The sequence below is a fragment of the Chiloscyllium punctatum genome, chromosome 8 (genome assembly GCF_047496795.1).
Source record: "Chiloscyllium punctatum isolate Juve2018m chromosome 8, sChiPun1.3, whole genome shotgun sequence".
NCBI lineage: Eukaryota > Metazoa > Chordata > Chondrichthyes > Orectolobiformes > Hemiscylliidae > Chiloscyllium > Chiloscyllium punctatum.
Genome location: NC_092746.1, coordinates 121,229,800 through 121,255,350, shown reverse-complemented (window position 1 = coordinate 121,255,350; position 25,551 = coordinate 121,229,800). Strand labels below are relative to the sequence as shown.

Sequence of the window (25,551 nt, the reverse complement as noted above, 5' to 3'; positions counted from 1 at the left end):
AGACCCCAGCCACCCCAGATATAATCTCTTCAAACCTGTCCCATCATGCAGAAGCTACAAAAGCTTAAACAGTGGTACCAACCAGTTCACAAAAAGCTTCTTCCCTGATGTTATTAGATAGCTGAGCGGACCGCTCAAACTTCAAATCTAATGTTGATCTTGCTTTTGTACACTTCCTGTGCAGCTGTAAGTTTGTACTCCTTGCTCTATTCAATCACTCTATGATCTGTATGTCCTTGTAGACTATGATCTGCCAGTACTGCACACACAACAAAACTCTTCACTGTACTTAGGTACACGCAACAACAATAAATGAAAGCAAATCAAAGCAGCCCACCTGATTAATATCCATAACTTTCAATTTTCACTGCATTCACTAGCAACATATTGTAGCAGCAGTGTGTACTGTCTATAAGAAGCACTGCAAAAACTTATCAAGGCTACTTTGGATAGCACCTTACAAACCTGTGACCACCAAACCATTCTGGATTAGTGGTGCTGGAAGAGCACAGCAGTTCAGGCAGCATCCAAGTAGCTTCAAAATCGCTCCTTGGATGCTGCCTGAACTGCTGTGCTCTTCCAGCACCACTAATCCAGAATCTGGTTTCCAGCATCTGCAGTCAAACCTCCAAACCATTGACTATCCGGCCTCAGAAATATAGTTATTCCTCCAGTGGTGCTGGGTTAAAATAATGGAATTCCTTGCTATTTGGGGTGTGCCAGCACAAGAAAATGGCAGTTTGGCAGGGACACTGCATGCATTTTTAGAACAAAAACTTTAAATCAGCAAGTTGCCATTGCCCTTTTAAGTATCTGCTTGTGGTCCCCACCATGGTCATTGTACGCAGGTGCAGATCCGTTGCTACGCGGGTGCTTCCCTCAGCAACGGCGAGTCCGCAACCAAACTCGCCTGCATGTAGCATGGATGTCTGACAGTTAGCTTAGCCAATAGGAACGCAGCAGTGGCTGGGGGCGGACACCGATAGCCAATAGCGAACAGGAGAAGGCAAAGGGGCGGGACATCCGTTAGCAAGTGTCACAGCGGAGCGAGTGTGAAAAGTTGGCGCAGCTCGGAGCGGGGGTAAGAGAGGCCTGGAGTTCCCCTCCCCCCCCTCCTCCCGCCAGGTCCCCGGAATGGACAACAGTAATGTGGAGGAGACGGCCGCAGCTCTGGTGAGGGAATATCTCAGCCGCAAGGTGGGTTCAGCGGCACCCGCGGGCGGTGAGGGCCCGGTCCGATCGGAGACGGGGGGGGAAATGTGGGGAGAGGAGGCCTGACGGAATGGGGGGGGAGAGGGAGAGGGAGAGGTGGGAGGAGGACGGGAAGGGGATCGGGAGTGGGGGGGGGTGATGGACGGGATGGGGTGAGTGGGGGGGGTGGAGGACAGGACGGAAAGGGGATCGGGGGAGGATTGGGGGGGTGGAGGGGGGGGAAGGGGATGGAGTGGGGGAGTGGAGGACGGGGAAGGGGTTCGGGAGGGGGGGTGGTGGAGGACGGGATGGGGTGAGTGGGGGGGGGTGGAGGACGGGATGGGGTGAGTGGGGGGGGGTGGAGGACGGGATGGGGTGAGTGGGGGGGGTGGAGGACGGGATGGGGTGAGTGGGGGGGGTGGAGGACGGGATGGGGTGAGTGGGGGGGGTGGAGGACGGGATGGGGATCGGGGAGGGGAGGGTGGAGTGGAGTGGGGGGGGTGGAGGACGGGATGGGGTGAGTCGGGGGGGTGGAGGACGGGAAGGGGATCGGGGAGGGGAGGGTGGAGTGGAGTGGGGGGGGGTGGAGGACGGGATGGGGTGAGTCGGGGGGGGGTGGAGGACGGGATGGGGTGAGTGGGGGGGGGGTGGAGGACGGGATGGGGTGAGTGGGGGGGGGGTGGAGGACGGGATGGGGTGAGTGGGGGGGGGGTGGAGGACGGGATGGGGTGAGTGGGGGGGGGGTGGAGGACGGGATGGGGTGAGTGGGGGGGGTGGAGGACGGGAAGGGGATCGGGAGGCGGGGTTGGAGGACGGGAAGGGGACTGAGGCGGTGGGCAGAGTGGGGAGGGGGTAAGGGGGGGGAACGGGGTGGACGGGTCAGAGTGGGGAGGGGTGTACGGGGCAGAGTGGGTGGGGAGGACGGAGGGGGGCAGAGGTGGAAGGGAGGATGGGGCAGTGTGGGGAGGGGAGGGGGGACGGGGAAGGAGTGGGGGAGGGGATGTGTGGTCGGGGGGATTAGGGAGGGGAAGTTTAATGGAGGGAAGAGGTCAGATTTGGGGGGGATGGGATTGGGAAGTGGGGTGGAGATGGGAAGGTGAAGGGCGGCAATGGGAAGAGGACAGTGTGGTGGGGAGGGAATGGGGTACGGGAAGGGGATGGGGGAGGTGCATGGGAAGGGGATGGACGGGGGGGGAGGTGGGGGGGTGGAGAACGGGATGGGGATGGAGGAGGGGGAGTGGGGGGGTTGAGGACGGGAAGGGGATGGAGGGGGGGGGAGTGGGGGATGGGAAGGGGATGGAGGGGGGGGGTGAGTGAGGGGGGAGGGGGACGGGAAGTGGGGGAGCGGGGGGGGTGTGGAGGACAGGAAGGGGATGGAGGTGGGGAGTGGGGGACGGGAAGGGGATCGGGGGGGCAGTGGGGGAGGGTGGAGGACGGGAAGGGGATCGGGGGGGCAGTGGGGGAGGGTGGAGGACGGGAAGGGGATCGGGGGGGCAGTGGGGGAGGGTGGAGGACGGGAAGGGGATCGGGAGGGGGGAGTGGGGGTGGTGGAGGACGGGAAGGGGATCGGGAGGGGGGGAGCAGGGGACGGGAAGGGGATGGTGGGGGGGTGGAGGACGGGAAGGGGATGGAGGGGGGGAGTAGGGGACGGGAAGGGGATGGAGGGGGGGGGAGTGGGGGACGGGAAGGGGATGGAGGGGGGGGGGAGCGGGGGGAGTGGGGGGGGGAGGAGGATGGGAAGGGGATCGGGTGGGGGGGACATGGAGGGTGCGAAGCTCGGGAAGGACATGGAGGGGGGGAGTGGGGGGGAGGAGGACAGGAAGGGGATGGAGGGGAGGAGTGGGGGACGGGAAGGGGATGGACGGGGGTGGGTGGGGGAGTGGAGAACGGGAAGGGGATGGAGGAGGGGGTGTGGAGGACGGGAAGGGGATCGGGTGGAGGGGAGGGGGGTGTGGAGGACGGGAAGGGGATCGGGGGTGGGAGTGGGGGTGGTGGAGGATGGGAAGGGGATTGGGAGGCGGGTGTGGAGGACGGGAAGGGGATTGGGAGGCGGGGGTGGAGGACGGGAAGGGGATCGGGAGGCGGGGGTGGAGGACGGGAAGGGGATCGGGAGGGGGGGGTGGAGGACGGGAAGGGGATCGGGAAGGGGGGGTGGAGGACGGGAAGTGGATCGGGAAGGGGGGGTGGAGGACGGGAAGTGGATCGGGAAGGGGGGGTGGAGGACGGGAAGGGGATCGGGAAGGGGGGGTGGAGGACGGGAAGTGGATCGGGAAGGGGGGGTGGAGGACGGGAAGTGGATCGGGAAGGGGGGGTGGAGGACGGGAAGTGGATCGGGAAGGGGGGGTGGAGGACGGGAAGGGGATCGGGAAGGGGGGGTGGAGGACGGGAAGGGGATCGGGAAGGGGGGGTGGAGGACGGGAAGGGGATCGGGAGGGGGGTTGGAGGACGGGAAGGGGATCGGGGGGGGGGGATGGAGGACAGGAAGGGGATCGGGGGGGGGAGTGGGGGTAGTGGGGGTGGCTGGAGGACAGGAAGGGGATCGCTGGGGGGGGGGGAAGTGGGGGTGTGTGGAGGACGGGAAGGGGATCGGGAGTGGGGGGGGTGGAGGACGGGAGTGGGGGGGGTGGAGGATGGGAAGGGGATGGACGGGGGGGAGTGGGGGGAGAGGAGGACTGACGGAATGGGGGGGGAGAGGGAGAGGGAGAGGGAGTGGTGGGAGGAGGACGGGAAGGGGATCGCGGGGGGGGGGGGAGTGGGGGCGGTGTGGAGGACGGGAATGGGATCGGGAGTGGGGGGGGTGATGGACGGGATGGGGTGAGTTGGGGGCGGTGGAGGACAGGACGGGAAGGGGATCGGGGGAGGATTGCGGGGGGGGAAGGGGGGGAGTGGGGGGTGTGGAGGACGGGAAGGTGATCGGGGTGGGGGGGGGATGGAGGACGGGAAGGGGATCGGGAGGGGGGGTGGTGGAGGACGGGATGGGGTGAGTGGGGGGGGGTGGAGGACGGGAAGGGGTTCGGGAGGTGGGGGGAGTGGGGTGGGTGGTGGACGGGAGGGGAACGCGGGGGGGGGGGGGGGGAGAGTGGGGTGTGTGTGAAGGACGGGAAGGGGATCGGGAGTGGGGGGGGTGGAGGACGGGTGTGGGGGGGTTGAAGGACGGGAAGGGGATCGGGAGTGGGGGGGGTGGAGGACGGGTGTGGGGGGGTTGGAGGACGGGAAGGGGATGGAGGGTGGGGGAGTGGGTGGTGTGGAGGACGGGAAGGGGATGGAGGTGGGGGAGTGGGGGTGGATGGAGAGTGGGGGAGTGGGGGGGTGTGGAGGACGGGAAGGGGATGGAGAGTGGGGGGGGTGGAGGACGGGAAGGGGATCGGGGAGGAGTGGGGGAGGTTGTGGAGGACGGGATGAGGATCGGGAGGGGTGGGGAGTGGGGGGGGAGGACGGGAAGGGGATCGGGGGGGGGTGAGTGGGGGGAGGTGGAGGACGGGAAGGGGACTGAGGTGGTGGGCAGAGGGGGGAAGGGGGAAGGGGGGGAACGGGGTGGACGGGTCAGAGTGGGGAGGGGTGTACGGGGCAGAGTGGGGAGGGGAGGGGTGTACGGGGCAGAGTGGGGAGGGGAGGATGGAGGCGGGGCAGAGTGGGGAGGGGAGGATGGAGGCAGGGCAGAGTGGAGAGGGGAGGATGGAGGCAGGGCAGAGTGGGGAGGGGAGGATGGAGGCAGGGCAGAGTGGGGAGGGGAGGATGGAGGCAGGGCAGAGTGGGAGGGGAGGACGGAGGGGGGCAGAGGTGGAAGGGAGGATGGGGCAGTGCGGGGAGGGAGGATGGGGAGGGGGGACGGGGAAGGAGTGGGGGAGTGGATGTGTGGTCGGGGGGATTAGGGAGGGGAAGTTTAATGAAGGGAAGAGGTCAGATTTGGTGGGGATGGGATTGGGAAGTGGGGTGGAGATGGGAAGGTGACGGGCGGCGATGGGAAGAGGACAGTGTGGTGGGGAGTGAATGGGGTACGGGAAGGGGATGGGGGAGGTGCATGGGAAGGGGATGGACGGGGGGGGAGGTGGGGGGGTGGAGAACGGGATGGGGATGGAGGAGGGGGAGTTGGGGGGGGTGTGGAGGACGGGAAAGGGATGGAGGTGGGGGAGTGGGGGGGGTGTGGAGGACGGGAAGGGGATCGGGAGGGGTGTAGTGGGGGGGTGGATGACGGGAAGGGGATGGAGTGGGGGGGAGTGCAGGACGGGAAGGGGATGGAGGGAGGGGGTGAGTGAGGGGGGAGGAGGACGGGAAGCGGGGGAGCGGGGGGGTTGTGGAGGACGGGAAGGGGATGGAGGTGGGGAGTGGGGGACGGGAAGGGGATGGGGATGGGGTGGAGGACGGGAAGGGGATCAGGAGGGTGGGGATTGGGGGGGGTGGAGGACGGGAAGGGGATCGGGAGTGGGGGGGTGGAGGACGGGAAGGGGATCGGGAGTGGGGGGGTGGAGTACGGGAAGGGGATCGGGAGTGGGGGGGTGGAGGACGGGAAGGGGATCGGGAGTGGGGGGGTGGAGGACGGGAAGGGGATCGGGAGTGGGGGGGTGGAGGACGGGAAGGGGATCGGGAGTGGGGGGGTGGCGGACGGGAAGGGGATCGGGAGTGGGGGGGTGGCGGACGGGAAGGGGATCGGGAGTGGGGGGGTGGCGGACGGGAAGGGGATCGGGAGTGGGGGGGTGGCGGACGGGAAGGGGATCGGGGGTGGCGGACGGGAAGGGGATGGAGGGGGGGTAGTGGGGGGGTGGCGGACGGGAAGGGGATGGAGGGGGGGGAGCGGGGGGAGTGGGGGGGAGGAGGACGGGAAGGGGATGGAGGGGAGGAGTGGGGGACGGGAAGGGGATCGGGAGGAGGGGGTGTGGAGGACGGGAAGGGGATCGGGAGGAGGGGGTGTGGAGGACGGGAAGGGGATGGAGGAGGGGGTGTGGAGGACGGGAAGGGGATCGGGAGGGGGGGTGGAGGACGGGAAGGGGATCGGGAGCGGGGGGGATTGAGGACGGGAGGGGGGGGGATGGAGGACAGGAAGGGGATCGGGGGGGGAAGGAGGGGGTGTGGAGGACGGGAAGGGGATCGGGAGTGGGGGGGGTGGAGGACGGGAGTGGGGGGCGTGGAGGACGGGAGTGGGGGGGGGTGGAGGACGGGAAGGGGATCGGGGAGGAGTGGGGGAGGTTGTGGAGGACGGGAAGGGGATCGGGAGGGGGGGGAGAGTTGGTGGAGTGGTGGACGGGAAGGGGATCGGGAGGGGGGTGGGGTGGAGGACGCGAGTGGGGGGGGTGGAGGACGGGAAGGGGATGGAGTGGGGGGTGTGGAGGACGGGAAGGGGATGGAGGTGGTGGGGTGGAGGACGGGAAGGGGATCGGGGAGGAGTGGGGGAGGTTGTGGAGGACGGGATGGGGATCGGGGTGGCGGGAGTGGGGGGGGGTGGAGGACGGGAAGGGGATCGGGGGGGGGGGTGAGTCGGGGGGGGTGGAGGACGGGAAGGGGACTGAGGCGGTGGGCCGAGTGGGGAGGGGGGAAGAGGGGGGGAACGTGGTGGACGGGTCAGAGTGGGGAGGGGTGTACGGGTCAGAGTGGGGAGGGGAGGATGAAGGCAGGGCTGAGTGGGAGGGGAGGACGGAGGGGGGCAGAGGTGGGAGGGATGATGGGGCAGTGTGGGGAGGGGAGGATGGGGAGGGGGGATGGGGAAGGAGTGGGGGAGGGGATGTGTGGTCGGGGGGATTAGGGAGGGGAAAAGGTCAGATTTGGGGGGATGGGATTGGGAAGTGGGGTGGAGATGGGTAGGTGACGGGCGGCGATGGGAAGAGGACAGTGTGGTGGGGAGGGAATGTATGGGAAGGGGATGGACGGGGGGGAGGTGGGGGGGTGGAGAACGGGAAGGGGATGGAGGAGGGGGAGTGGGGGACGGGAAGGGGATGGAGGGAGAGGGTGAGTAAGGGGGGAGGAGGACGGGAAGGGGGGAGCGGGGGGGGTGGAGGACGGGAAGGGGATGGAGGGGGGGAGTGGGGGACGGGAAGGGGATGGGGTGGAGGAGGGGAAGGGGATCGGGGGAGGCGAGTGGGGAGTGTGGAGGACGGGAATGGGATGGAGGGGGGGAGTGGGGGGGGTAGAGGACGGGAAGGGGATCGGGAGGGGGGAGGTGGAGGACGGGAAGGGGATCGGGAGGGGGGAGGTGGAGGACGGGAAGGGGATCGGGAGGGGGGAGGTGGAGGACGGGAAGGGGATCGGGAAGGGGGGGGTGGAGGACGGGAAGGGGATCGGGAAGGGGGGGTGGAGGACGGGAAGGGGGGGTGGAGGACGGGAAGGGGGGGTGGAGGACGGGAAGGGGATCGGGAGGGGGGTGTGGAGGACGGGAAGGGGATCGGAGGAGTGGCGGGATGGAGGACGGGAAGGGGATCGGAGGAGTGGCGGGATGGAGGACGGGAAGGGGATCGGAAGAGGGGGGGGATGGAGGACGGGAAGGCGATCGGAGGAGGGGGGGGATGGAGGACGGGAAGGCGATCGGAGGAGGGGGGGGATGGAGGACAGGAAGGGGAATGGGGGTGCTGGAGGACGGGAAGGGGATCGCTGGGGGGGGCGAGTGGGGGGGTGTGGAGGACGGGAAGGGGAGTGGGGGGGCTGGAGGACGGGAAGCGGATCGCTGGCGGGGGGAAGTGGAGGGGTGTGGAGGACGGGAAGGGGATCGGGAGTGGTGGGGGTTGGAGGACGGGAGTGGTGGGGGGGTGGAGGATGGGAGTGGTTGGGGGGTGGAGGACGGGAGTGGGGGGGGTGGAGGACGGGAAGGGGATCGGGGGGGGAGTGGGGGGGGGTGGAGGACGGGAGTGGGGGGGGTGGAGGACGGGAAGGGGATCGGGGGGGGAGTGGGGGGGGTGGAGGACGGGAAGGAGATCAGGAGGGTGGGGGAGTTGGGGGGGTGGAGGATGGGAAGGGGATGGACGGAGGGGAGTGGGGGGGTGGAGGACGGGAAGGGGATGGACGGGGGGGAGTGGGGGGGGTGGAGGACGTGGGGGAGTGGGGGGGGTGGAGGACGGGAAGGGGATGGACGGGGGGGGAGTGGGGGGGGTGGAGGACGGGAAGGGGATCAGGAGGGTGGGGGAGTTGGGGGGGTGGAGGATGGGAAGGGGATGGACGGAGGGGAGTGGGGGGGTGGAGGACGGGAAGGGGATGGACGGGGGGGGAGTGGGGGGGGTGGAGGACGGGAAGGGGATGGATGGGGGGGGAGTGGGGGGGGTGGAGGACGGGAAGGGGATGGACGGGGGGGAGTGGGGGGGGTGGAGGACGGGAAGGGGATGGACGGAGGGGAGTAGGGTGGTGGAGGAGGGGAGTGGGGGGGGGTGGAGGACGGGAAGGGGATCAGGAGGGTGGGGGAGTTGGGGGGGTGGTGGATGGGAAGGGGATGTACGGAGGGGAGTGGGGGGGGTGGAGGACGGGAAGGTGATGGACGGGGGGGGGGTGGAGGACGGGAAGGGGATGGAGTGGGGGGGAGTGGGTAGAGTGGAGGTCGGGAAGGGGATGGAGAGGGGGAGGGGGTGAGTGGGGGACGGGAAGGGGATGGGGTGGAGGAGGGGATCGGGGGAGGCGAGTGGGGAGTGTGGAGGACGGGAATGGGATCGGGAGTGGGGGGGAGTGGGGGGGGTGGAGGACGGGAAGGGGATCGGGAGGGGGGGGGTGGAGGACGGGAAGGGGATCGGGAGGGGGGGGGTGGAGGACGGGAAGGGGATCGGGAGGGGGGGGGTGGAGGACGGGAAGGGGATCGGGAGGGGGGGGTGGAGGACGGGAAGGGGATCGGGAGGGGGGGGTGGAGGACGGGAAGGGGATCGGGAGGGGGGGGTGGAGGACGGGAAGGGGATCGGGAGGGGGGGGTGGAGGACGGGAAGGGGATCGGGAGGGGGGGGTGGAGGACGGGAAGGGGATCGGGAGGGGGGGGTGGAGGACGGGAAGGGGATGGACGGAGGGGAGTTGGGGGGGGTGGAGGACGGGAAGGGGATGGACGGAGGGGAGTGGGGGGGGGTGGAGGACGGGAAGGGGATGGAGTGGGGGGGGGGAGTGGGTGGAGTGGAGGACGGGAAGGGGATCAAGGAGGAGTGGGGGAGGTTGTGGAGGACGGGAAGGGGATCGGGGGGGGAGAGTTGGGGGGGGTGGTGGACGGGAAGGGAATCGGGAGTGGGGGGGGTGGTGGACGGGAAGGGAATCGGGAGTGGGGGGGGTGGTGGACGGGAAGGGAATCGGGAGTGGGGGGGGTGGTGGACGGGAAGGGAATCGGGAGTGGGGGGGGTGGTGGACGGGAAGGGAATCGGGAGTGGGGGGGGTGGTGGACGGGAAGGGAATCGGGAGTGGGGGGGGTGGTGGACGGGAAGGGAATCGGGAGTGGGGGGGGTGGTGGACGGGAAGGGAATCGGGAGTGGGGGGGGTGGTGGACGGGAAGGGAATCGGGAGTGGGGGGGGTGGTGGACGGGAAGGGAATCGGGAGTGGGGGGGGTGGTGGACGGGAAGGGGATCGGGAGTGGGGGGGGTGGTGGATGGGAAGGGGATCGGGAGTGGGGGGGGTGGTGGACGGGAAGGGGATCGGGAGTGGGGGGGGTGGAGGACGGGAAGGGGATCGGGAGGGGGGGGTGGAGGACGGGAAGGGGATCGGGAGGGGGGGGTGGAGGACGGGAAGGGGATCGGGGAGGAGTGGGGGAGGTTGTGGAGGACGGAAAGGGGATCGGGGGGGGAGAGTTGGGGGGGGTGGTGGACGGGAAGGGGATCGGGAGTGGGGGGGGTGGTGGACGGGAAGGAGATCGGGAGGGGGGTGTGGAGGACGGGAAGGGGATCGGGAAGGGGGGATGGAGGACGGGAAGGGGATCGGGGGGGGGGTGGAGGACGGGAAGGGGATCGGGAGGGGGGATTGGAGGACGGGAAGGGGGGGGGTGGAGGACGAATGTGGGGGGGGTGGAGGATGGGAAGGGGAGTGGGGGGGCTGGGGGACAGGAAGGGGATCACTGGGCGGGGGAAGTGGGGGGGTGTGGAGCACGGGAAGGGGATCGGGAGTGGGGGGCGTGGAGGACGGGAGTGTGGGGGGGTGGAGGACGAGAGTGGGGGGGTGGAGGAAGGGAAGGGGATCGGGGGGGGAGTGGGGGTTGGGTGGAGGACGGGAAGGGGATCAGGAGGGTGGGGGAGTTGGGGGGGTGGAGGACGGGAAGGGGATGGACGGGGGGGAGTGGGGGGGTGGAGGACGGGAAGGGGATGGAGGGGGGGTAGTGGGTGGGGTGGAGGACGGGAAGGGGATCGGGGAGGAGTGGGGGAGGTTGTGGAGGACGGGAAGGGGATCGGGGGGGGAGAGTTGGGGGGGGGGTGGACGGGAAGGGAATCGGGAGTGGGGGGGGGGTGGACGGGAAGGGAATCGGGAGTGGGGGGGGGGTGGACGGGAAGGGAATCGGGAGTGGGGGGGGGGGTGGACGGGAAGGGGATCGGGAGTGGGGGGGGTGGTGGACGGGAAGGGAATCGGGAGTGGGGGGGGGTGGTGGACGGGAAGGGGATCGGGAGGGGGGCGTGGAGGACGGGAAGGGGATCGGGGAGGAGTGGGGGAGGTTGTGGAGGACGGGAAGGGGATCGGGGGGGGGAGAGTTGGGGGGGGTGGAGGACGGGAAGGGGATGGAGGGGGGGTAGTGGGTGGGGTGGAGGACGGGAAGGGGATGGAGGGGGGGTAGTGGGTGGGGTGGAGGACGGGAAGGGGATCGGGGAGGAGTGGGGGAGGTTGTGGAGGACGGGAAGGGGATCGGGGGGGGAGAGTTGGGGGGGGTGGTGGACGGGAAGGGGATCGGGAGTGGGGGGGGTGGTGGACGGGAAGGGGATCGGGAGGGGGGTGTGGAGGACGGGAAGGGGATCGGGAAGGGGGGATGGAGGACGGGAAGGGGATGGACGGGGGGGGAGTGGGGGGGTGGAGGACGGGAAGGGGATGGACGGGGGGGAGTGGGGGGGTGGAGGACGGGAAGGGGATGGAGGGGGGGTAGTGGGTGGGGTGGAGGACGGGAAGGGGATGGAGGGGGGGTAGTGGGTGGGGTGGAGGACGGGAAGGGGATGGAGGGGGGGTAGTGGGTGGGGTGGAGGACGGGAAGGGGATCGGGGGGGGAAGAGTTGGGGGGGGTGGAGGACGGGAAGGGTATGGAGGGGGGGTAGTGGGTGGGGTGGAGGACGGGAAGGGTATGGAGGGGGGGTAGTGGGTGGGGTGGAGGACGGGAAGGGGATCGGGGAGGAGTGGGGGAGGTTGTGGAGGACGGGGAGGGGATCGGGACGGGGGGGAGAGTTGGGGGTGGTGGACGGGAAGGGGATCGGGAGGGGGGGGGAGTGGTGTGTGTGTGGAGGTCGGGAAGGGGATCGGGAGTGGGGGGGGTGTGGAGGACAGGAAGGGGATCGGGAGTGGGGGGGGTGGAGGATGGGGAGGTTGTGGAGGATGGGAAGGGGATCGGTGGGGGGAGAGTTGGGGGCGGTGGTGGATGGGAAGGGGATCGGGAGTGGGGGGAGTGGAGGACGGGAAGGGGATGGACGGGGGGAGTGGGGGGGGGTGGAGGACGGGAAGGGGATGGAGTGGGGTGGGAGTGGGGGGGAGTGGGGGGGGGAGTGGGTGGAGTGGAGGACGGGAAGGGGATCGGGGAGGAGTGGGGGAGGTTGTGGAGGATGGGGAGGTTGTGGAGGATGGGAAGTGGATCAGTGGGGGGAGAGTTGGGGGCGGTGGTGGATGGGAAGGGGATCGGGAGTGGGGGGAGTGGAGGACGGGAAGGGGATCGGGAGCGGGGGGGTGGAGGACGGGAAGGGGATTGGGAGGGGGGGTTGGAGGACGGGAAGGGGATCGGGAGGGGGAGGTGGAGGACGGGAAGGGGATGGAGTGGGGGGGAGTGGGTGGGCTGGAGGACGGGAAGGGGATCGGGGAGGAGTGGGGGAGGTTGTGGCGGACGGGAAGGGGATCGGGGAGGAGTGGGGGAGGTTGTGGTGGACGGGAAGGGGATCGGGGGGGGGAGAGTTGGGGGGGGTGGTGGACGGGAAGGGGATCGGGAGTTGGGGGGCTGGAGGACGGGAAGGGGATCGCTGGCGGGGGGAAGTGGGGGGGTGTGGAGGACGGGAAGGGGATCGGGAGTGGAGGCGGGTGGAGGACGGGAGTGGGGGGGGGGTGGAGGACGGGATGAGGATGGAGGGTGGGGGAGTGGGTGGTGTGGAGGACGGGAAGGGGATGGAGGTGGGGGAGTGGGGGGGGGTGGAGGACGGGAAGGGGATGGAGTGGGGGGGAGTGGGGGTGTTGGAGGACGGGAAGGGGACTGAGGCGGTGGGCAGAGTGGGGAGGGGGGGAAGGGGGGGGGAATGGGTTGGCGGGTCAGAGTGGGGAGGGGTGTACAGGTCAGAGTGGGGAGGGGTGTACAGGTCAGAGTGGGGAGGGGTGTACGGGGCAGAGTGGGGTGGGGAGGGGTGGACGGGGAGGGGAGGATGGAGGCGGGGCAGAGTGGGAGGGGAGGACGGAGGGGGGCAGAGGTGGATCAGGAGGGTGGGGGAGTTGGGGTGGTGGAGGACGGGAAGGGGATGGACGGGGGGGAGTGGGGGGGGTGGAGAATGGGAAGGGGATGGATGGGGGGGAGGTGGGGGAGTGGAGAAGGGGAAGGGGATGGATGGGGGGGAGGTGGGGGAGTGGAGAAGGGGAAGGGGATGGATGGGGGGGAGGTGGGGGAGTGGAGAAGGGGAAGGGGATGGATGGGGGGGAGGTGGGGGAGTGGAGAAGGGGAAGGGGATGGATGGGGGGGAGGTGGGGGAGTGGAGAAGGGGAAGGGGATGGATGGGGGGGAGGTGGGGGAGTGGAGAAGGGGAAGGGGATGGATGGGGGGGAGGTGGGGGAGTGGAGAAGGGGAAGGGGATGGATGGGGGGGAGGTGGGGGAGTGGAGAAGGGGAAGGGGATGGATGGGGGGGAGGTGGGGGAGTGGAGAAGGGGAAGGGGATGGATGGGGGGGAGGTGGGGGAGTGGAGAAGGGGAAGGGGATGGATGGGGGGGAGGTGGGGGAGTGGAGAAGGGGAAGGGGATGGATGGGGGGGAGGTGGGGGAGTGGAGAAGGGGAAGGGGATGGATGGGGGGGAGGTGGGGGAGTGGAGAAGGGGAAGGGGATGGATGGGGGGGAGGTGGGGGAGTGGAGAAGGGGAAGGGGATGGATGGGGGGGAGGTGGGGGAGTGGAGAAGGGGAAGGGGATGGAGGAGGGGAGTGGGGGGCGAGGAGGACGGGAAGGGGATCGGGAGGGGGGGAGTGGGGGGGGGAATGGAGGACGGGAAGGGGACCGGGAGGGGGGAGTGCGGGCGGGGAGGAGGACGGGAAGAGGATGGAAGGGGGGAGTGGGGGCGGGGAGGAGGACGGGAAGCGGATGGAAGGGGGGAGTGGGGGCGGGGAGGAGGACGGGAAGCGGATGGAGGGGGGAGTGGGGGTGGGGAGGAGGATGGGAAGCGGATGGGGGGGGGAGTGGGGGTGGGGAGGAGGACGGGAAGCGGATGGGGGGGGGAGTGGGGTGGGGAGGAGGACGGGAAGGGGATGGAGGGGGGCGAGTTGGGGGAGTGGGGGCGGGGAGGAGGACGGGAAGGGGATGGAGGGGGGGGCGAGTTGGGGGAGTGGGGTGGGGAGGAGGACGGGAAGGGGATGGAGGGGGGCGAGTTGGGGGAGTGGGGGCGGGGAGGAGGACGGGAAGGGGATGGAGGGGGGGGGAGTTGGGGGTGTGGGGGCGGGGAGTAGGACAGGAAGGGGAAGGAGGGGGGGTGTTGGGGGGAGGTGTGGGGGCGGGGGGGAGGACGGGAAGGGGATGGAGGGGGGGTGTTGGGAGGAGGACGGGAAGTGGGGGGAAACGGGGTGTACGGGGCAGAGTGGGGAGGGGTGCACGGGGCAGAGTGGGGAGGGGAGGATGGAGTGGGAGGGGAGGACGGAGGGGGGCAGAGGTGGGAGGGAGGATGGGGCAGTGTGGGGAGAGAGGACGGGGATGATGGGGCAGAGTGGGGAGGGAGGACGGGTGGGGAGGGAGGGTGGGGAGGGGGGACGGGGAAGGAGTGGGGGAGGGGATGTGTGGTCGGGGCGATTAGGGAGGGGAAGTTTAATGGAGGGAAGAGGTCAGATTTTTGGGGGATGGGATTGGGAAGTGGGGTGGAGATGGGAAGGTGACGGGCGGCGATGGGAAGAGGACAGTGTGGTGGGGAGGGAATGGGGTACGGGAAGGGGATGGGGGAGGTGCATGGGAAGGGGATGGAGGTGGGGATGGGAATAAGGCATGTGCAGGAGGGATATGGAAGTGGGGGAGGAGAATACAGGTTGTGCAGAAGGGATATTGGTGGGATGAGGAGGGATTTTGGAGTGGGGAGGAGGAAGGGAGCAAAATTGGGGAGTCTGCAGGACGAGGAAGGTGAATGGCGGGTGGGTAGAATGAAGGAAAGGTTTGGGGGGTTGGGAAGGATGTAGTGTTGGCATGGAAGGGGGAATGGCGAAGACTTGAGGAAGGAGGGGATGCAAAGAAGGTGTGTCAGAGAAATGAGAAAGGGAATTGGGGAGGGGCGGGAGTTTTGAGGGAGATGGGCTGAGTGAGTGGGGTGGCCTAGGGAAAAGAAGAAACTTGGGGAGACTGAGGAGGATGGGTGAAATCTTGGGAAAGGATACTATGCAAGAGGAGGAAGGGGACTGGGAGAGATAGAAGAGGAACAGAGGAGGGGGGACTGTGGGAGGTGGGGAGTGGATGTTGGGGGACTTCGGGACTGTAGGGAGTGGGACATGAGGCAGATGGGGAGTGGGGTACTGGGAGGAATGGGGACACAGTGGGGAGGGGGACTGTGGGAGGTGGGGAGGGGGGCACTTTGGGTAGGGGGGAATGGGGAGGGGAAGAATCCTGGGTGGAGGTTGGAGGTGAGGTGGCGAGGGGGATGGAGGACACTGTGGGGGAAGGTGTTGTGCAGGGAGACTGAGGGTGAGATGTGGGGTGGAGAATGGGGATTGGAGTTTGGCGATTTTGGGATGAATTGGGTTCTGTCAGAAATAAGCACCAAACTGTTTCTAATCTCATTTTCCTTGGGTTGGTCAATAGATTTATATACCCTGGCATCGCAAACGCACATCTTAATACTGCTTCTGTCTTCCTTATATGCAGAGTTCCAGATTTCTGTCACCCTCTAGGTGAAAAGATCGGATGCTATGGGCTCTTAACGTCACTATCAGTCTCCTTATAAAAGACTCAATGAAGTGCAAGCTGTCGATGTCAAATGAATTTCCCTCCTCTGCCTGATCTCCTTTACAAAAAATTTAGTTACGTTATGGGAAGCTAGAGAAGTGATTGCTGGGCTTTTTGCTGAGATATTTGTATCATCGATAGTCACAAGTGATGTGCCGGAAGACTGGAGGTTAGCTAATGTGGTGTCACTGTTTAAGAAGGGTGGTAAGGACAAGCCAGGGAACTATAGACCAGTGAGCCTGACGTTGGTGGTGGGCAAGTTGTTGGAGGGAATCCTGAGGGATAGGATGTACATGTATTTGGAAAGGCAAGGACTGATTAGGGATAGTCAATGTGGCTTTATGCGTGGGAAATCATGTCTCAAAAACTTGATTGAGTGTTTTGAAGAAGCCACAAAGAGGATTGATGAGGGCAGAGCAGTAGACATGATCTATATAGACTTCAGTATGGCGTTCAACAAGGTTCCCCATGGGAGACTGATGAGCAAGGTTAGATCTCATGTAATACAGGGAGAACTAACCATTTGGATACAGAACTGGCACAAAGGTAGAAGACAGAGGGTGGTGGTGGAGGGTTGTTTTTCAGACTGGAGGCCTGTGACCAGTGGGGTGCCACAAGGATCGGTGCTGGGTCCTCCACTTTTTGTCATTTACATAAATGATTTGGATGTGAGCATAAGAGGTACAGTTAGTAAGTTTGCAGATGACACCAAAATTGGAGGTGTAGTAGACAGCAAAGAAGGTTACCTCAGAGTACAACAAGATCTTGACCAGATGGGCGAAAGGGCTGAGAAGTGACAGATGGAGTTTAATTCAGATAAATGCGAGGTGCTGCATTTTGGGAAAGCAAATCTTAGCAGCCTTATACACTTAATAGTAAGGTCCTAGGGAGTGTTGCTGAACAACAGTGTTGCTGGAGGTTATGTTGCGGCTGTATGGGACATTGGTTAGGCCACTGTTGGAATATTGCATGCAACTCTGGTCTCCTTCCTATCGGAAAGAGTTTGAGGCTTTTGGAAGATGCTGAATAGGCTGGTGCTAATTTCTCAAGAGTGTCAGAGGCGGATATAATATCATGAGGAGCATGGATACAGTGAATAGTCAAGGTCTTTCCTCAGGGTCAAGGAGTCCAAAACAAGAGGGCATAGGTTTAGGTTTAGGTGAGGTGAAGGGAAGGGTGGGGTGTTGGGGTGGGGGGGGGGAAGATTTAAAAACGACCTAAGGGACTACATTTTCACACAGGTGGGGGATGTGTGTGTGTTTAAGGAGCAGAACTGAGACTGTACTATGCAGTCAAAAGGACAAATCGAGGTGTTTAAGTTATCTACCTAGAGTTATAGAGATGTACAGCATGGAAACAGACCCTTCGGTCCAATCCATCCATGCCGACCAGATATCCCAACCCAATCTAGTCCCACCTGCCAGCACCCGGCCCATATCCCTCCAAACCCTTCCTATTCATATACCCATCCAAATGCCTTTTAAATGTTGCAATCGTGCAAGAATACTTCGTGAAGGCTGAAATATGGGGCTTTTGGTGTTTTGAATGTATGAGTGTTAAGGAAGATTAGATTAGTGGGAGGAAACCAGAGCAGTCTGAGGAAACCATGCAGACGCAGGGAGAATGTGCAAACTCGACACGGACAGTTGGGAATCGAACCTGGGTCCCTGGTGCTGTAAGGCAGCTGTGCTAACCACTGAGCCACTGTGCGTCCCCTTGAATAGATTTTCCTGTGTGCTTTGCAGCAAGATTTGAACATTATGGAAGTGGGGGAGAGGTGAAATTTGGGATTTGTGGCAATATTGCATTGGTTATAAGTTGTGATGTATAAAGAGATTTGGTGCGTTACTGGGTCTAGTGTTCTTACATCTAGGAGTTGCCTGTGGTAAATAATTGTTACTGAATTCATATCATTTTTCTAAATAAGTAAGAAAGCAACCTATTTCAGCAGCTGATATCCAATAGATTTTCCTTTCCTGTTCCTGCAGGGTTTAAAGAAGACCATTTCTGCCTTGGACCAGGAACTTCCACGCACAGAGAGCAGCATTAATACCCGAAATGAGCTGAAAAAAGTACTACACCTGGAATCACTTTATAAACAGAACAAGGTGAAGAGGAATTGTATTTAATTTGCTGAATGAATGTCAAAGTGACATTTTTCATGTCACGTCTTAGGCTTAGCAATACTGTCACAAGCTTACTGACCAATGGATTTTTAGTCATCCATTAGAACTGGCCATACCTGTAGGACAGCAGTAAAATACATCTCTCACTGGCACAGCATCAAAAGCAAGTTTACACAATTGTATAGAATCTTAGACCGCAGAACATTTGACTCATCGTGTCTCTGCCAGCTCTATGAAAGATACAGCCAATTATCTCCACTCACCCTGTTTATCCCCCGTCTTAAATTTCTCTCCTTTTAAAGTATTTATCTGGTTCCCTTTTTGATAGCCAGTCTTGAATCTTTTCTCACTGGGCTTTCAGGCAGTGCATTCTAGATCAGACATTTGTGGAGGAAAGAATTAGTGGGTGGCACGGTGGCACAGTGGTTAGCACTGCTACCTCACAGCGCCAGAGACTCGGGTTCAATTCCCGCCTCAGGCGAGTGACTGTGTGGAGTTTGCACGTTCTCCCCGTGTCTGCGTGGGTTTCCTCCGGGTGCTCCGGTTTCCTCCCACAGTCCAAAGATGTGCTGGTCAGGTGGATTGGCCACGCTAAATTGCCTGTAGTGTTAGGTAAGGGGTAGATGTAGGGGTATGGGTGGGTTGCGCTTCGGCGGGGCGGTGTGGACTTGTTGGGCCGAAGGGCCTGTTTCCACACTGTAAGTAATCTAATTTAATCTAATTCCTTCATTGGCACTTGCCTTTCCTTTCTTTTTAAAGCTAACTTCCTTTCATATCTGTGTCTCTGAGTTACAGGCCTTTCTACATATTAAGTCCTTGGCTAAAGGTGTGCTGTGGTTAAAATCTTATCAGCTATAGAGCTGCAGATAATCCTCAAATGAATTTATCTGAGTGCAGTCAAAAATTGGAATGGAGTTTTCTGTGCAGCTTTTCAAGTGGAATTAGAACTTTCTATCATCTGGGTTGATATAGGTTTTATCACCAGATAAAGCTTCAGCAAACAGATAAGCATATGAGATTTCTTTATATTGCAGTTTTCCACTCTTTTCTGCCATCTTTGCCAAATGATTTGTTTACGTCAACATAATTCAAGAGTGATTAACAAACTAAGGGATTGTCCAGCATTCAGATTTTCTATCCCTAGTAGAATGGAGGCAGAGTAAGTCATTTTGCAGTCTCAAGGTGTTTTGATGACTTTTACTGCTTTACATTAGTTGTTAATAAATCTTTGGCATGCTTCCTTGTGAGTGATTGAAAGCACCTGTAACACAGCACAGGGCAAAAGTGAGGACTGCAGATGCTGGAAACCAGAGTTTAGATCAGAGTGGTGCTGGAAAAGCACAGCAGGTCAGGCAGCATCTGAGGAACAGGTAAATCGACGTTTCGGGCAAAAGCCCTTCATCAGGAATATTCCTGATTTTAAGGGCTTTTGGCTGAAATGTCGATTTTCCTGCTCCTCGGATGCTGCCTGACCTGCTGTGCTTTTCCAGCACCACTCTGATCTGTAACATAGCACAGACATTGCACTGACTGTCACAGTAGTGTTATCAGTCAAAATTTAAGATACACTACTTGATCTTTGGTGTATTGGTCTTAAAGTCTACTCTCCAACTTTGTAGTAAATGAAAGTTTAATAATGCATCTTTGAAGTGCTATGGGACATTGCATTATGTTGTGCGTGCTACAACAATATAAATTGTTGAGGGAATTCTACAACTTGGGGCTGTAAGTGGAGAAGGTGCAGATAAATGGAGCTGTACAAAAGGCCAGAATTTGATGTACATGTATGTATAGGTCAAATACTATTTCAGGATGACTTTGTGCAAGAGATTCATTAATATTTTGCTTTGCATTGATTGTTAACTCAGCAATTTTGAATTTTGCATTTTATTTCAAAACCTTTACAGGCTCAGTTGATGCCTTTAAAGACAATGCTGGAGATAATCACAAAATATTTCCTGGACAGCAATGAGAACACAAAGATTATGGCACGGGACAATTTTCGAACACCAGCTATAGTAAACCAAAGAGCAACCTCAGTGCGTTTTGACAGTACCTTCGTAAATATCTATGATCTCTCTGATGAGGACAAAGGTGGTGGTATAGCGTTTCATGACTTGAATAAATCAGAGGCTTGCAGGTACAAAAAAAATTAATCGTGGTGCATGACAATTGTTTTATCATTCTGGAAAAATGATTTCAACATATGACTGCCTTAACTTTGGACTTCAGTGCCTTACAGGATGATCATAGCATTAAGGGTTACATAGCCAACTCTCCACATTCCGCAATTTGAATGAATGTTGTGATCTCAGAACTGATATAGAGAAGGGAATTTACATGGTGGTAGTTTTTTTAATTCTTTAGTGGTACATGGACGTCGTTGATAAGGACAGCATTTGGTGCACTTTCCGAATTGTCCTTGAACTGGATGGCTTGCTCGACCATTTTAGAGAGCAGTTAAGATCATACAGTCAGTTCTGCTATAATGCGAGTTGATTGAAGAATTTAGACCATTATTTGCAGAATGCGAATTTTCCTTTCCATAACTAGCGATAACATGATTCCAGTCTCATTGGTTTAAATGGTGCTGCTATTACGTGATTTTCTTATAGCACGGGAACAGAACTATCGAGTTATACAGACTGTATTGCTGTGGGTATAAAGTCACGTGTAGGCCAGACATTGTAAAGATGATAGATTTCCTTCTTTAGACGGCATTAGCGCATCACAGGTATTTACAATTGGTGATAGTTCTCATGGTCACCATTACTGAGATTTAAATACCCGATTTGTTAATTGAATTTAAATTTGACAGCTGCTATGATGGGATTTGAGCCCAGGTTCCTTTGAGTCTTTGCATGCTGAGTTCTGTATCATAAATGCTGCAGCATTATCTTTCCCTGGCATTGATTATTTGACTGATTCCAATTTCGTTACATTTTGTATTCTTTCCTAAGATGTGGGAGTCAGTTGCGATGACAGCATTTGTTGCCCATTCTGAATGGTCCTTGTCTGTGAGGGATGCAAGGCCATTTCAGGTGGTAGTTAAGGGTCCATCATATTACTATCTGTCTGGACTTGCATGTATCCTAGATTGGCTAAGGACAGCAGATTTCCTTCTCTGAAGGACATCAGTGAAGCAGATGCTACCTGTTCAGTGAGGATATTGTCATGCAGCAGTGACACTGGGTGTCATTGTAGTTGAAATATTCCACTTCAACTATGTATCTTTTTAAGGAAATTTTCTCATGCTCCAAAATGTGTCCATGGTTCCAGCTGAGCAAAACTATTGTGTCCCATTTGATCATTTAAAATCACCCATAACTCCTTTTGCTTTCTGAGATATCTATTTAGCTAATTAACTACCACTCCATAAACCCTAAGCAGTTGTTAGTAATTATACAGCACTTGATGGTTTATTTAAAAAGTATGCTGATAAGAAATTTTGTGCAGGAGAATCATAAGACTGACCCTCTCTATCACTATTTTAATAGTGGAAGTTGGAAGAATATGATGGCACCAAGCAATTTGTTTAAAGAATTGATTCATAGAATGAGACAGGTGTGAATGACTTCTCTGCTGTGCTGTGTTTTTAAAATAGATGTGTGGCATATAAGCAGGTCATTTATTTCAACCAGACCACAATGCAGTTATGCTCTTCTCTATAATGAAATGGGTCTCCTGTTGTTCCTCATCTAACTGTAACATTGCAATCCTCTACTCCCATATCCCTCTTTTGCTTGTCTCGATTCCAAATTTGAAATTTGTCCTTTGTGGTTCAAGGTTACCCAATAGCTTTTTGGTTAACGGCCAAATTCTCTAACCAGTTACCGCAGGGAGATTGTGAAATGCTATGGAAGACTTAAGGGAGCAACTTCACAAATGGCCAGGAGGTAGACGAGGTTTTTGATTGCCTAACATTTTAAGGGAAGTAGAACCTTCAGACTTGACCATATTTCAGTGGATTGTTACAGAGGGTTCCAGGCATGAGGGAATTGCTATTTGGAACCATCAATTTCTGCAGCAATTCCAGAGTCTGCTGCATCTGGGATTCTTTCAGGTCCTGCTAGAGACTTTGGTCTGTGTTGTTTCAAAGCCAAACATTATCTGGGTCCATGCTTTTACCTGAAATTGAGCCAAGGACCAATCGTATGTAAAGTGAAAGTGATAGCTGCGTTTCTACAGAAAGGGAAGAGGTACCCAATTAGTTATGTTCTGCTCTTTCTTTCAAGTTACAGATCAAAGTTGACTATTTGTCATTAATACATTATTTCTAACCAAATTCTGTTCAATTTCAGGTTTCCCAATGATTCTGCTGGTTTAGCATGTATGTCAGTACCTTCTTCCAAGCCTCTACAGAGTTCACTCAAGAAGAAGGATAGATCTCCAGGCAGGAATGGGTGCCCTTCAGGAGGTGAACCAGGACTCCTTCCTGTTAACATCCTTTCACCTGATGCTTCCAGGGCTGGTGTGTTTCCTGTGGAGGCCAGAGGAACAAATATGGAATCGCAAAGGCCACGGTCTGGTCGCATTGTACGTGGTATGATGTCTGGCCCAATTCGCACAGTACAGGAGGTAGGTAGTTACTTTCTCACTGGTTGACATTTGATAGTACACGATGGATTGAGTATGATGTCAACACATGATCTTGGATTGGATGCAGAATCCATATGGGTGAAAGTAAGAAACCACTTGGGGAAGAAATGCTGGCTAAAATAGTCTGTAAGCCTGTGGGACAGATGATAATTCAAGAGACAATGAGGGCATGTAAAAAGGGTATGTTTATCATGAATGACTTTAATCTTCATATAGACTGTGATAATCAAATTGACAAAGGTTGCCATTAGGAAGACCTCTATGTATTTAGGATAGTTTCCTAGAACAATATGCTGTGAATGCAACCATGCATTAGGCTATTTTGAATCTGCTCACGTGTAATGGGTCAGGTTTAGTAAATGACTTTGGAGTAAAATATCTCCTAAGAAACATAACTGTAACACTGTAGAATTTAACATTCAGCTCGAGAGAGAGAGAGAGAGAGACAGACAGACTTGAGTTGGAAACAACTGTGCTAACCTTAAGTAAGGATAACTACTTAGGGACAAGAGAGTAGTGTTGGCTAGAGTGGACTGGGAAAAGGGTCTGACAGAAAAATGATTGAGGAACAATAGGAGACATTTTAAACAATAGTCTGTGACACTCAGCAGTGATTTATTGCAGTGAGGAAGAATAATTCTAGGCAGGAAATGACCATAGTTATCCAGGAAGTTAAGGATAGTATCAAATTGAAAGAAAAAGCCTACAATGTGGCAAATATTAGTGGCGAACCAGAGGATTAGAAACTTAACTAAAACCGATGACCAGAAAATTGATAAGGGAGGGGATATATGCTGAGGATAAACTAATAAGTGATATGAAGACTGACTGAGCTTTGTTAAATATATAAAAAGGAGGTGAGAAGCCAAAGTGAACATTGGAGAAGGAAGCTGGGGAAATAAATAATGGAGAACCAGAAAATAGCAGAGGAGTTGAATAAATATTTTTCATCTGTCTATATATTCAAGAACATTAATAGCTTCCCAAGTATACTAAACAGTCAAGTGGCTAAATGTGCGGAGGGAATAAATACAATGACTATCACTAAAGGAAATGTCTCCTAGGGAAACTAATGGGTTGGCATCCTAGGATTTTGAAGGAAGTAGCTACAGAGATAGATTTCAAGTCTTTAGATTCTGGAAAAGTTCCATAGAATTGGAAAGCTGGCAATTCTTATTCAAAAGGTGAGGGGAAACGAAAACCAGTATCTGAGGGGAAATCATGTCGGACAAATTTACAATAATATTTTTGAACTTACAAACAGGATAGATAAAGCGAAGCAGTAGATGTTATATATTTGGACATCCAGTTAGTGTACAACAATGTACCATACACTTGGCTACTTAAATTGTTAGAGGTAGCATATTAGCATGCATAGAGGATTAACTAACACAGAAGACACAGTTGCAGTAAGGGGGGCATATTTAAAATGACAGCCTGTAATTAGTGGAGTGTCTCGACTATTTACAATATGCGTTAATGACTTGGATGAGGAAAGTGAGCGAACAATAGCCAAGATTGTGGAACAAAAATAGGCAGGAAGGCAAGCAGTGAGGATGATATAGAGTCTACAGAGGGATAGAGATAGGTTAAGTGAATGGGCAAAAGCTGGAAAGATGGACTGTCATGTGGATAAATGTGAAGTTATGCAGTTTGGCAGGAAGAATAGATGAGTTGAATATTATTCAAATGGAGGAGGACTGCAAAAAGCTACAGAAAATAGGGATTTATGAGCCCTCATCCCTGAATCAAAAGTATCTAGTATCAAAGTTCTATGGGTAATAGGAAAAGCAATTGGAATGTTGGCCTTTATTTTCCTCCTCCATTCCTTTTGAAGCCAGGTTTATGCCATCTTGATCCTGCTCTGCCATTCAGTCGGATCATGGCTGATCTGCCATTGCTCATGCCCACTTTTTTTTAAGATTAGATTACTTAGTGTGGAAACAGGCCCTTCGGCCCAACACGTCCACTCTGACGGTCCGAAGAGCAGCCTGCCCAGACCCATTCCCCTACACTTACCCCTTCACCTAACACTACGGGCAATTTAGCATGGCCAATTCACCTGACCTTCACATTTTTGGGCTGTGGGAGGAAACCGGATCACCCGGAGGAAACCCACGCAGACACTGGGAGAATGTGCAAACTGCACACAGACAGTTGAACCCGGGTCTCTGGCGCTGTGAGGCAGCAGTGCTAACCACTGTGCCACCGTGCTGCCCACATTTCCTGCCCTTTTCACATAACACTTCATTATTTTACTGATCAAGAATCTATTAATTTTACAATAGCCTCTGGCAAGAGTTCCAAAGACACTCAACCCTGTGAGAGAAGAAATTCCGCCTTATCTCAGTCTTAAATTTGTGTCTCTTCTTATTCTGAGACTGCACCCTTTGGTTCTAGACTCTCCCATAAGGGAAAATATACTCTTAACATTTACTCTGTCAAGGCCCTTAAGAATTCTATATGTTTCAATGAGATCATCTCTCATTCTTCTGAACTCCAGTGAGTAGTAACCCAACCTGTTTAATCTTTGCTCAAAAGATAATCCGTCTATACCAGGGATCACTCTAGCGAATCTTTTCTAAATTGCCTGCAATGAAATAATATCTTTTCTTACATAAGGGAACCAAAATTGCTCAGCTCTGGATGTGGTCTGACCAACATTTTGTACAGTTGCAGTAAGACTTCCCAAACCCCAAACCCCTAAACAGAAGGGCCTATATTCTATTAGCCTTCCTGACTAACCTCTACAACAGTGTGCTAGTTTTGTTTCATTTTCAAATATCCCCAAGTCCTTTTGTGTTGCAGATTTTTGCAGTTTTTCCCCACTTAAATAATCTTGATTTTTTTTTTGTGTTCTCCCTTCTAAAATGAGCAACATCACATCTTCACACAGCATACTCCATTTGCCAACATTTTGCTCATTGCTTATCTCTGTAAGCTGTTTGTATCCCTCTTGCAATCTGCCATTCCACCTATCTTTGTATCATCTGCAACTGGGTCGCAAGTCATTAATATCTATTGTAAATAGCTATGGTCCCTGCACTGATTCCCGTGAAACCCCACTGGTCAAAGGTTGCCAGTCTGAGAATGAACTCCTTATTCCCACTGGCTGTTTGCTGCCCATGAGCCGATTCTCTATCCATGCCAATATTACTGTGTCTGATACGTGGGCTCTTGTGCCTTAACCTTTTGAGAGGTACCTTGTCGAATGCCCTTGGAAGTCCAAATACAACACATCTACTAGCTTTGGATGTAAGTTTGCTCACTGAGCTGGAAGGTTCGTTTTCAGACATTTTGTTATCATACTAGGTAACATCATCAGTGAGCCTCCAGTGAAGCACTGGTGTTAGTGTCCTGCTTTCTATTTATGTGTTTAGGTTTCCTTGGGTTGGTGATGTCATTTCCTGT

At 57.6% G+C, this 25,551-nt stretch overlaps 1 protein-coding gene across 2 annotated transcripts in view; it reads left to right on the top strand.

The window, feature by feature from the left end:
* Positions 1 to 1,051: 1,051 nt before the first annotated feature.
* mindy4 (MINDY lysine 48 deubiquitinase 4) overlaps positions 1,052 to 25,551 on the top strand; it is a 220,707-nt gene continuing 196,207 nt past the window's right edge. Inside the window, exons 1-4 of one of the 2 annotated variants that reach the window (XM_072576365.1) lie at positions 1,052 to 1,173; positions 17,404 to 17,523; positions 19,449 to 19,681; positions 21,843 to 22,119. In XM_072576365.1, coding sequence (XP_072432466.1) covers positions 1,135 to 1,173; positions 17,404 to 17,523; positions 19,449 to 19,681; positions 21,843 to 22,119 — 669 coding nt within the window. In that variant the 5' untranslated portion in view covers positions 1,052 to 1,134. Of the gene's footprint in view, positions 1,198 to 17,403; positions 17,524 to 19,448; positions 19,682 to 21,842; positions 22,120 to 25,551 lie in introns of both variants that reach the window. The other variant, XM_072576364.1, reaches the window with a different exon arrangement.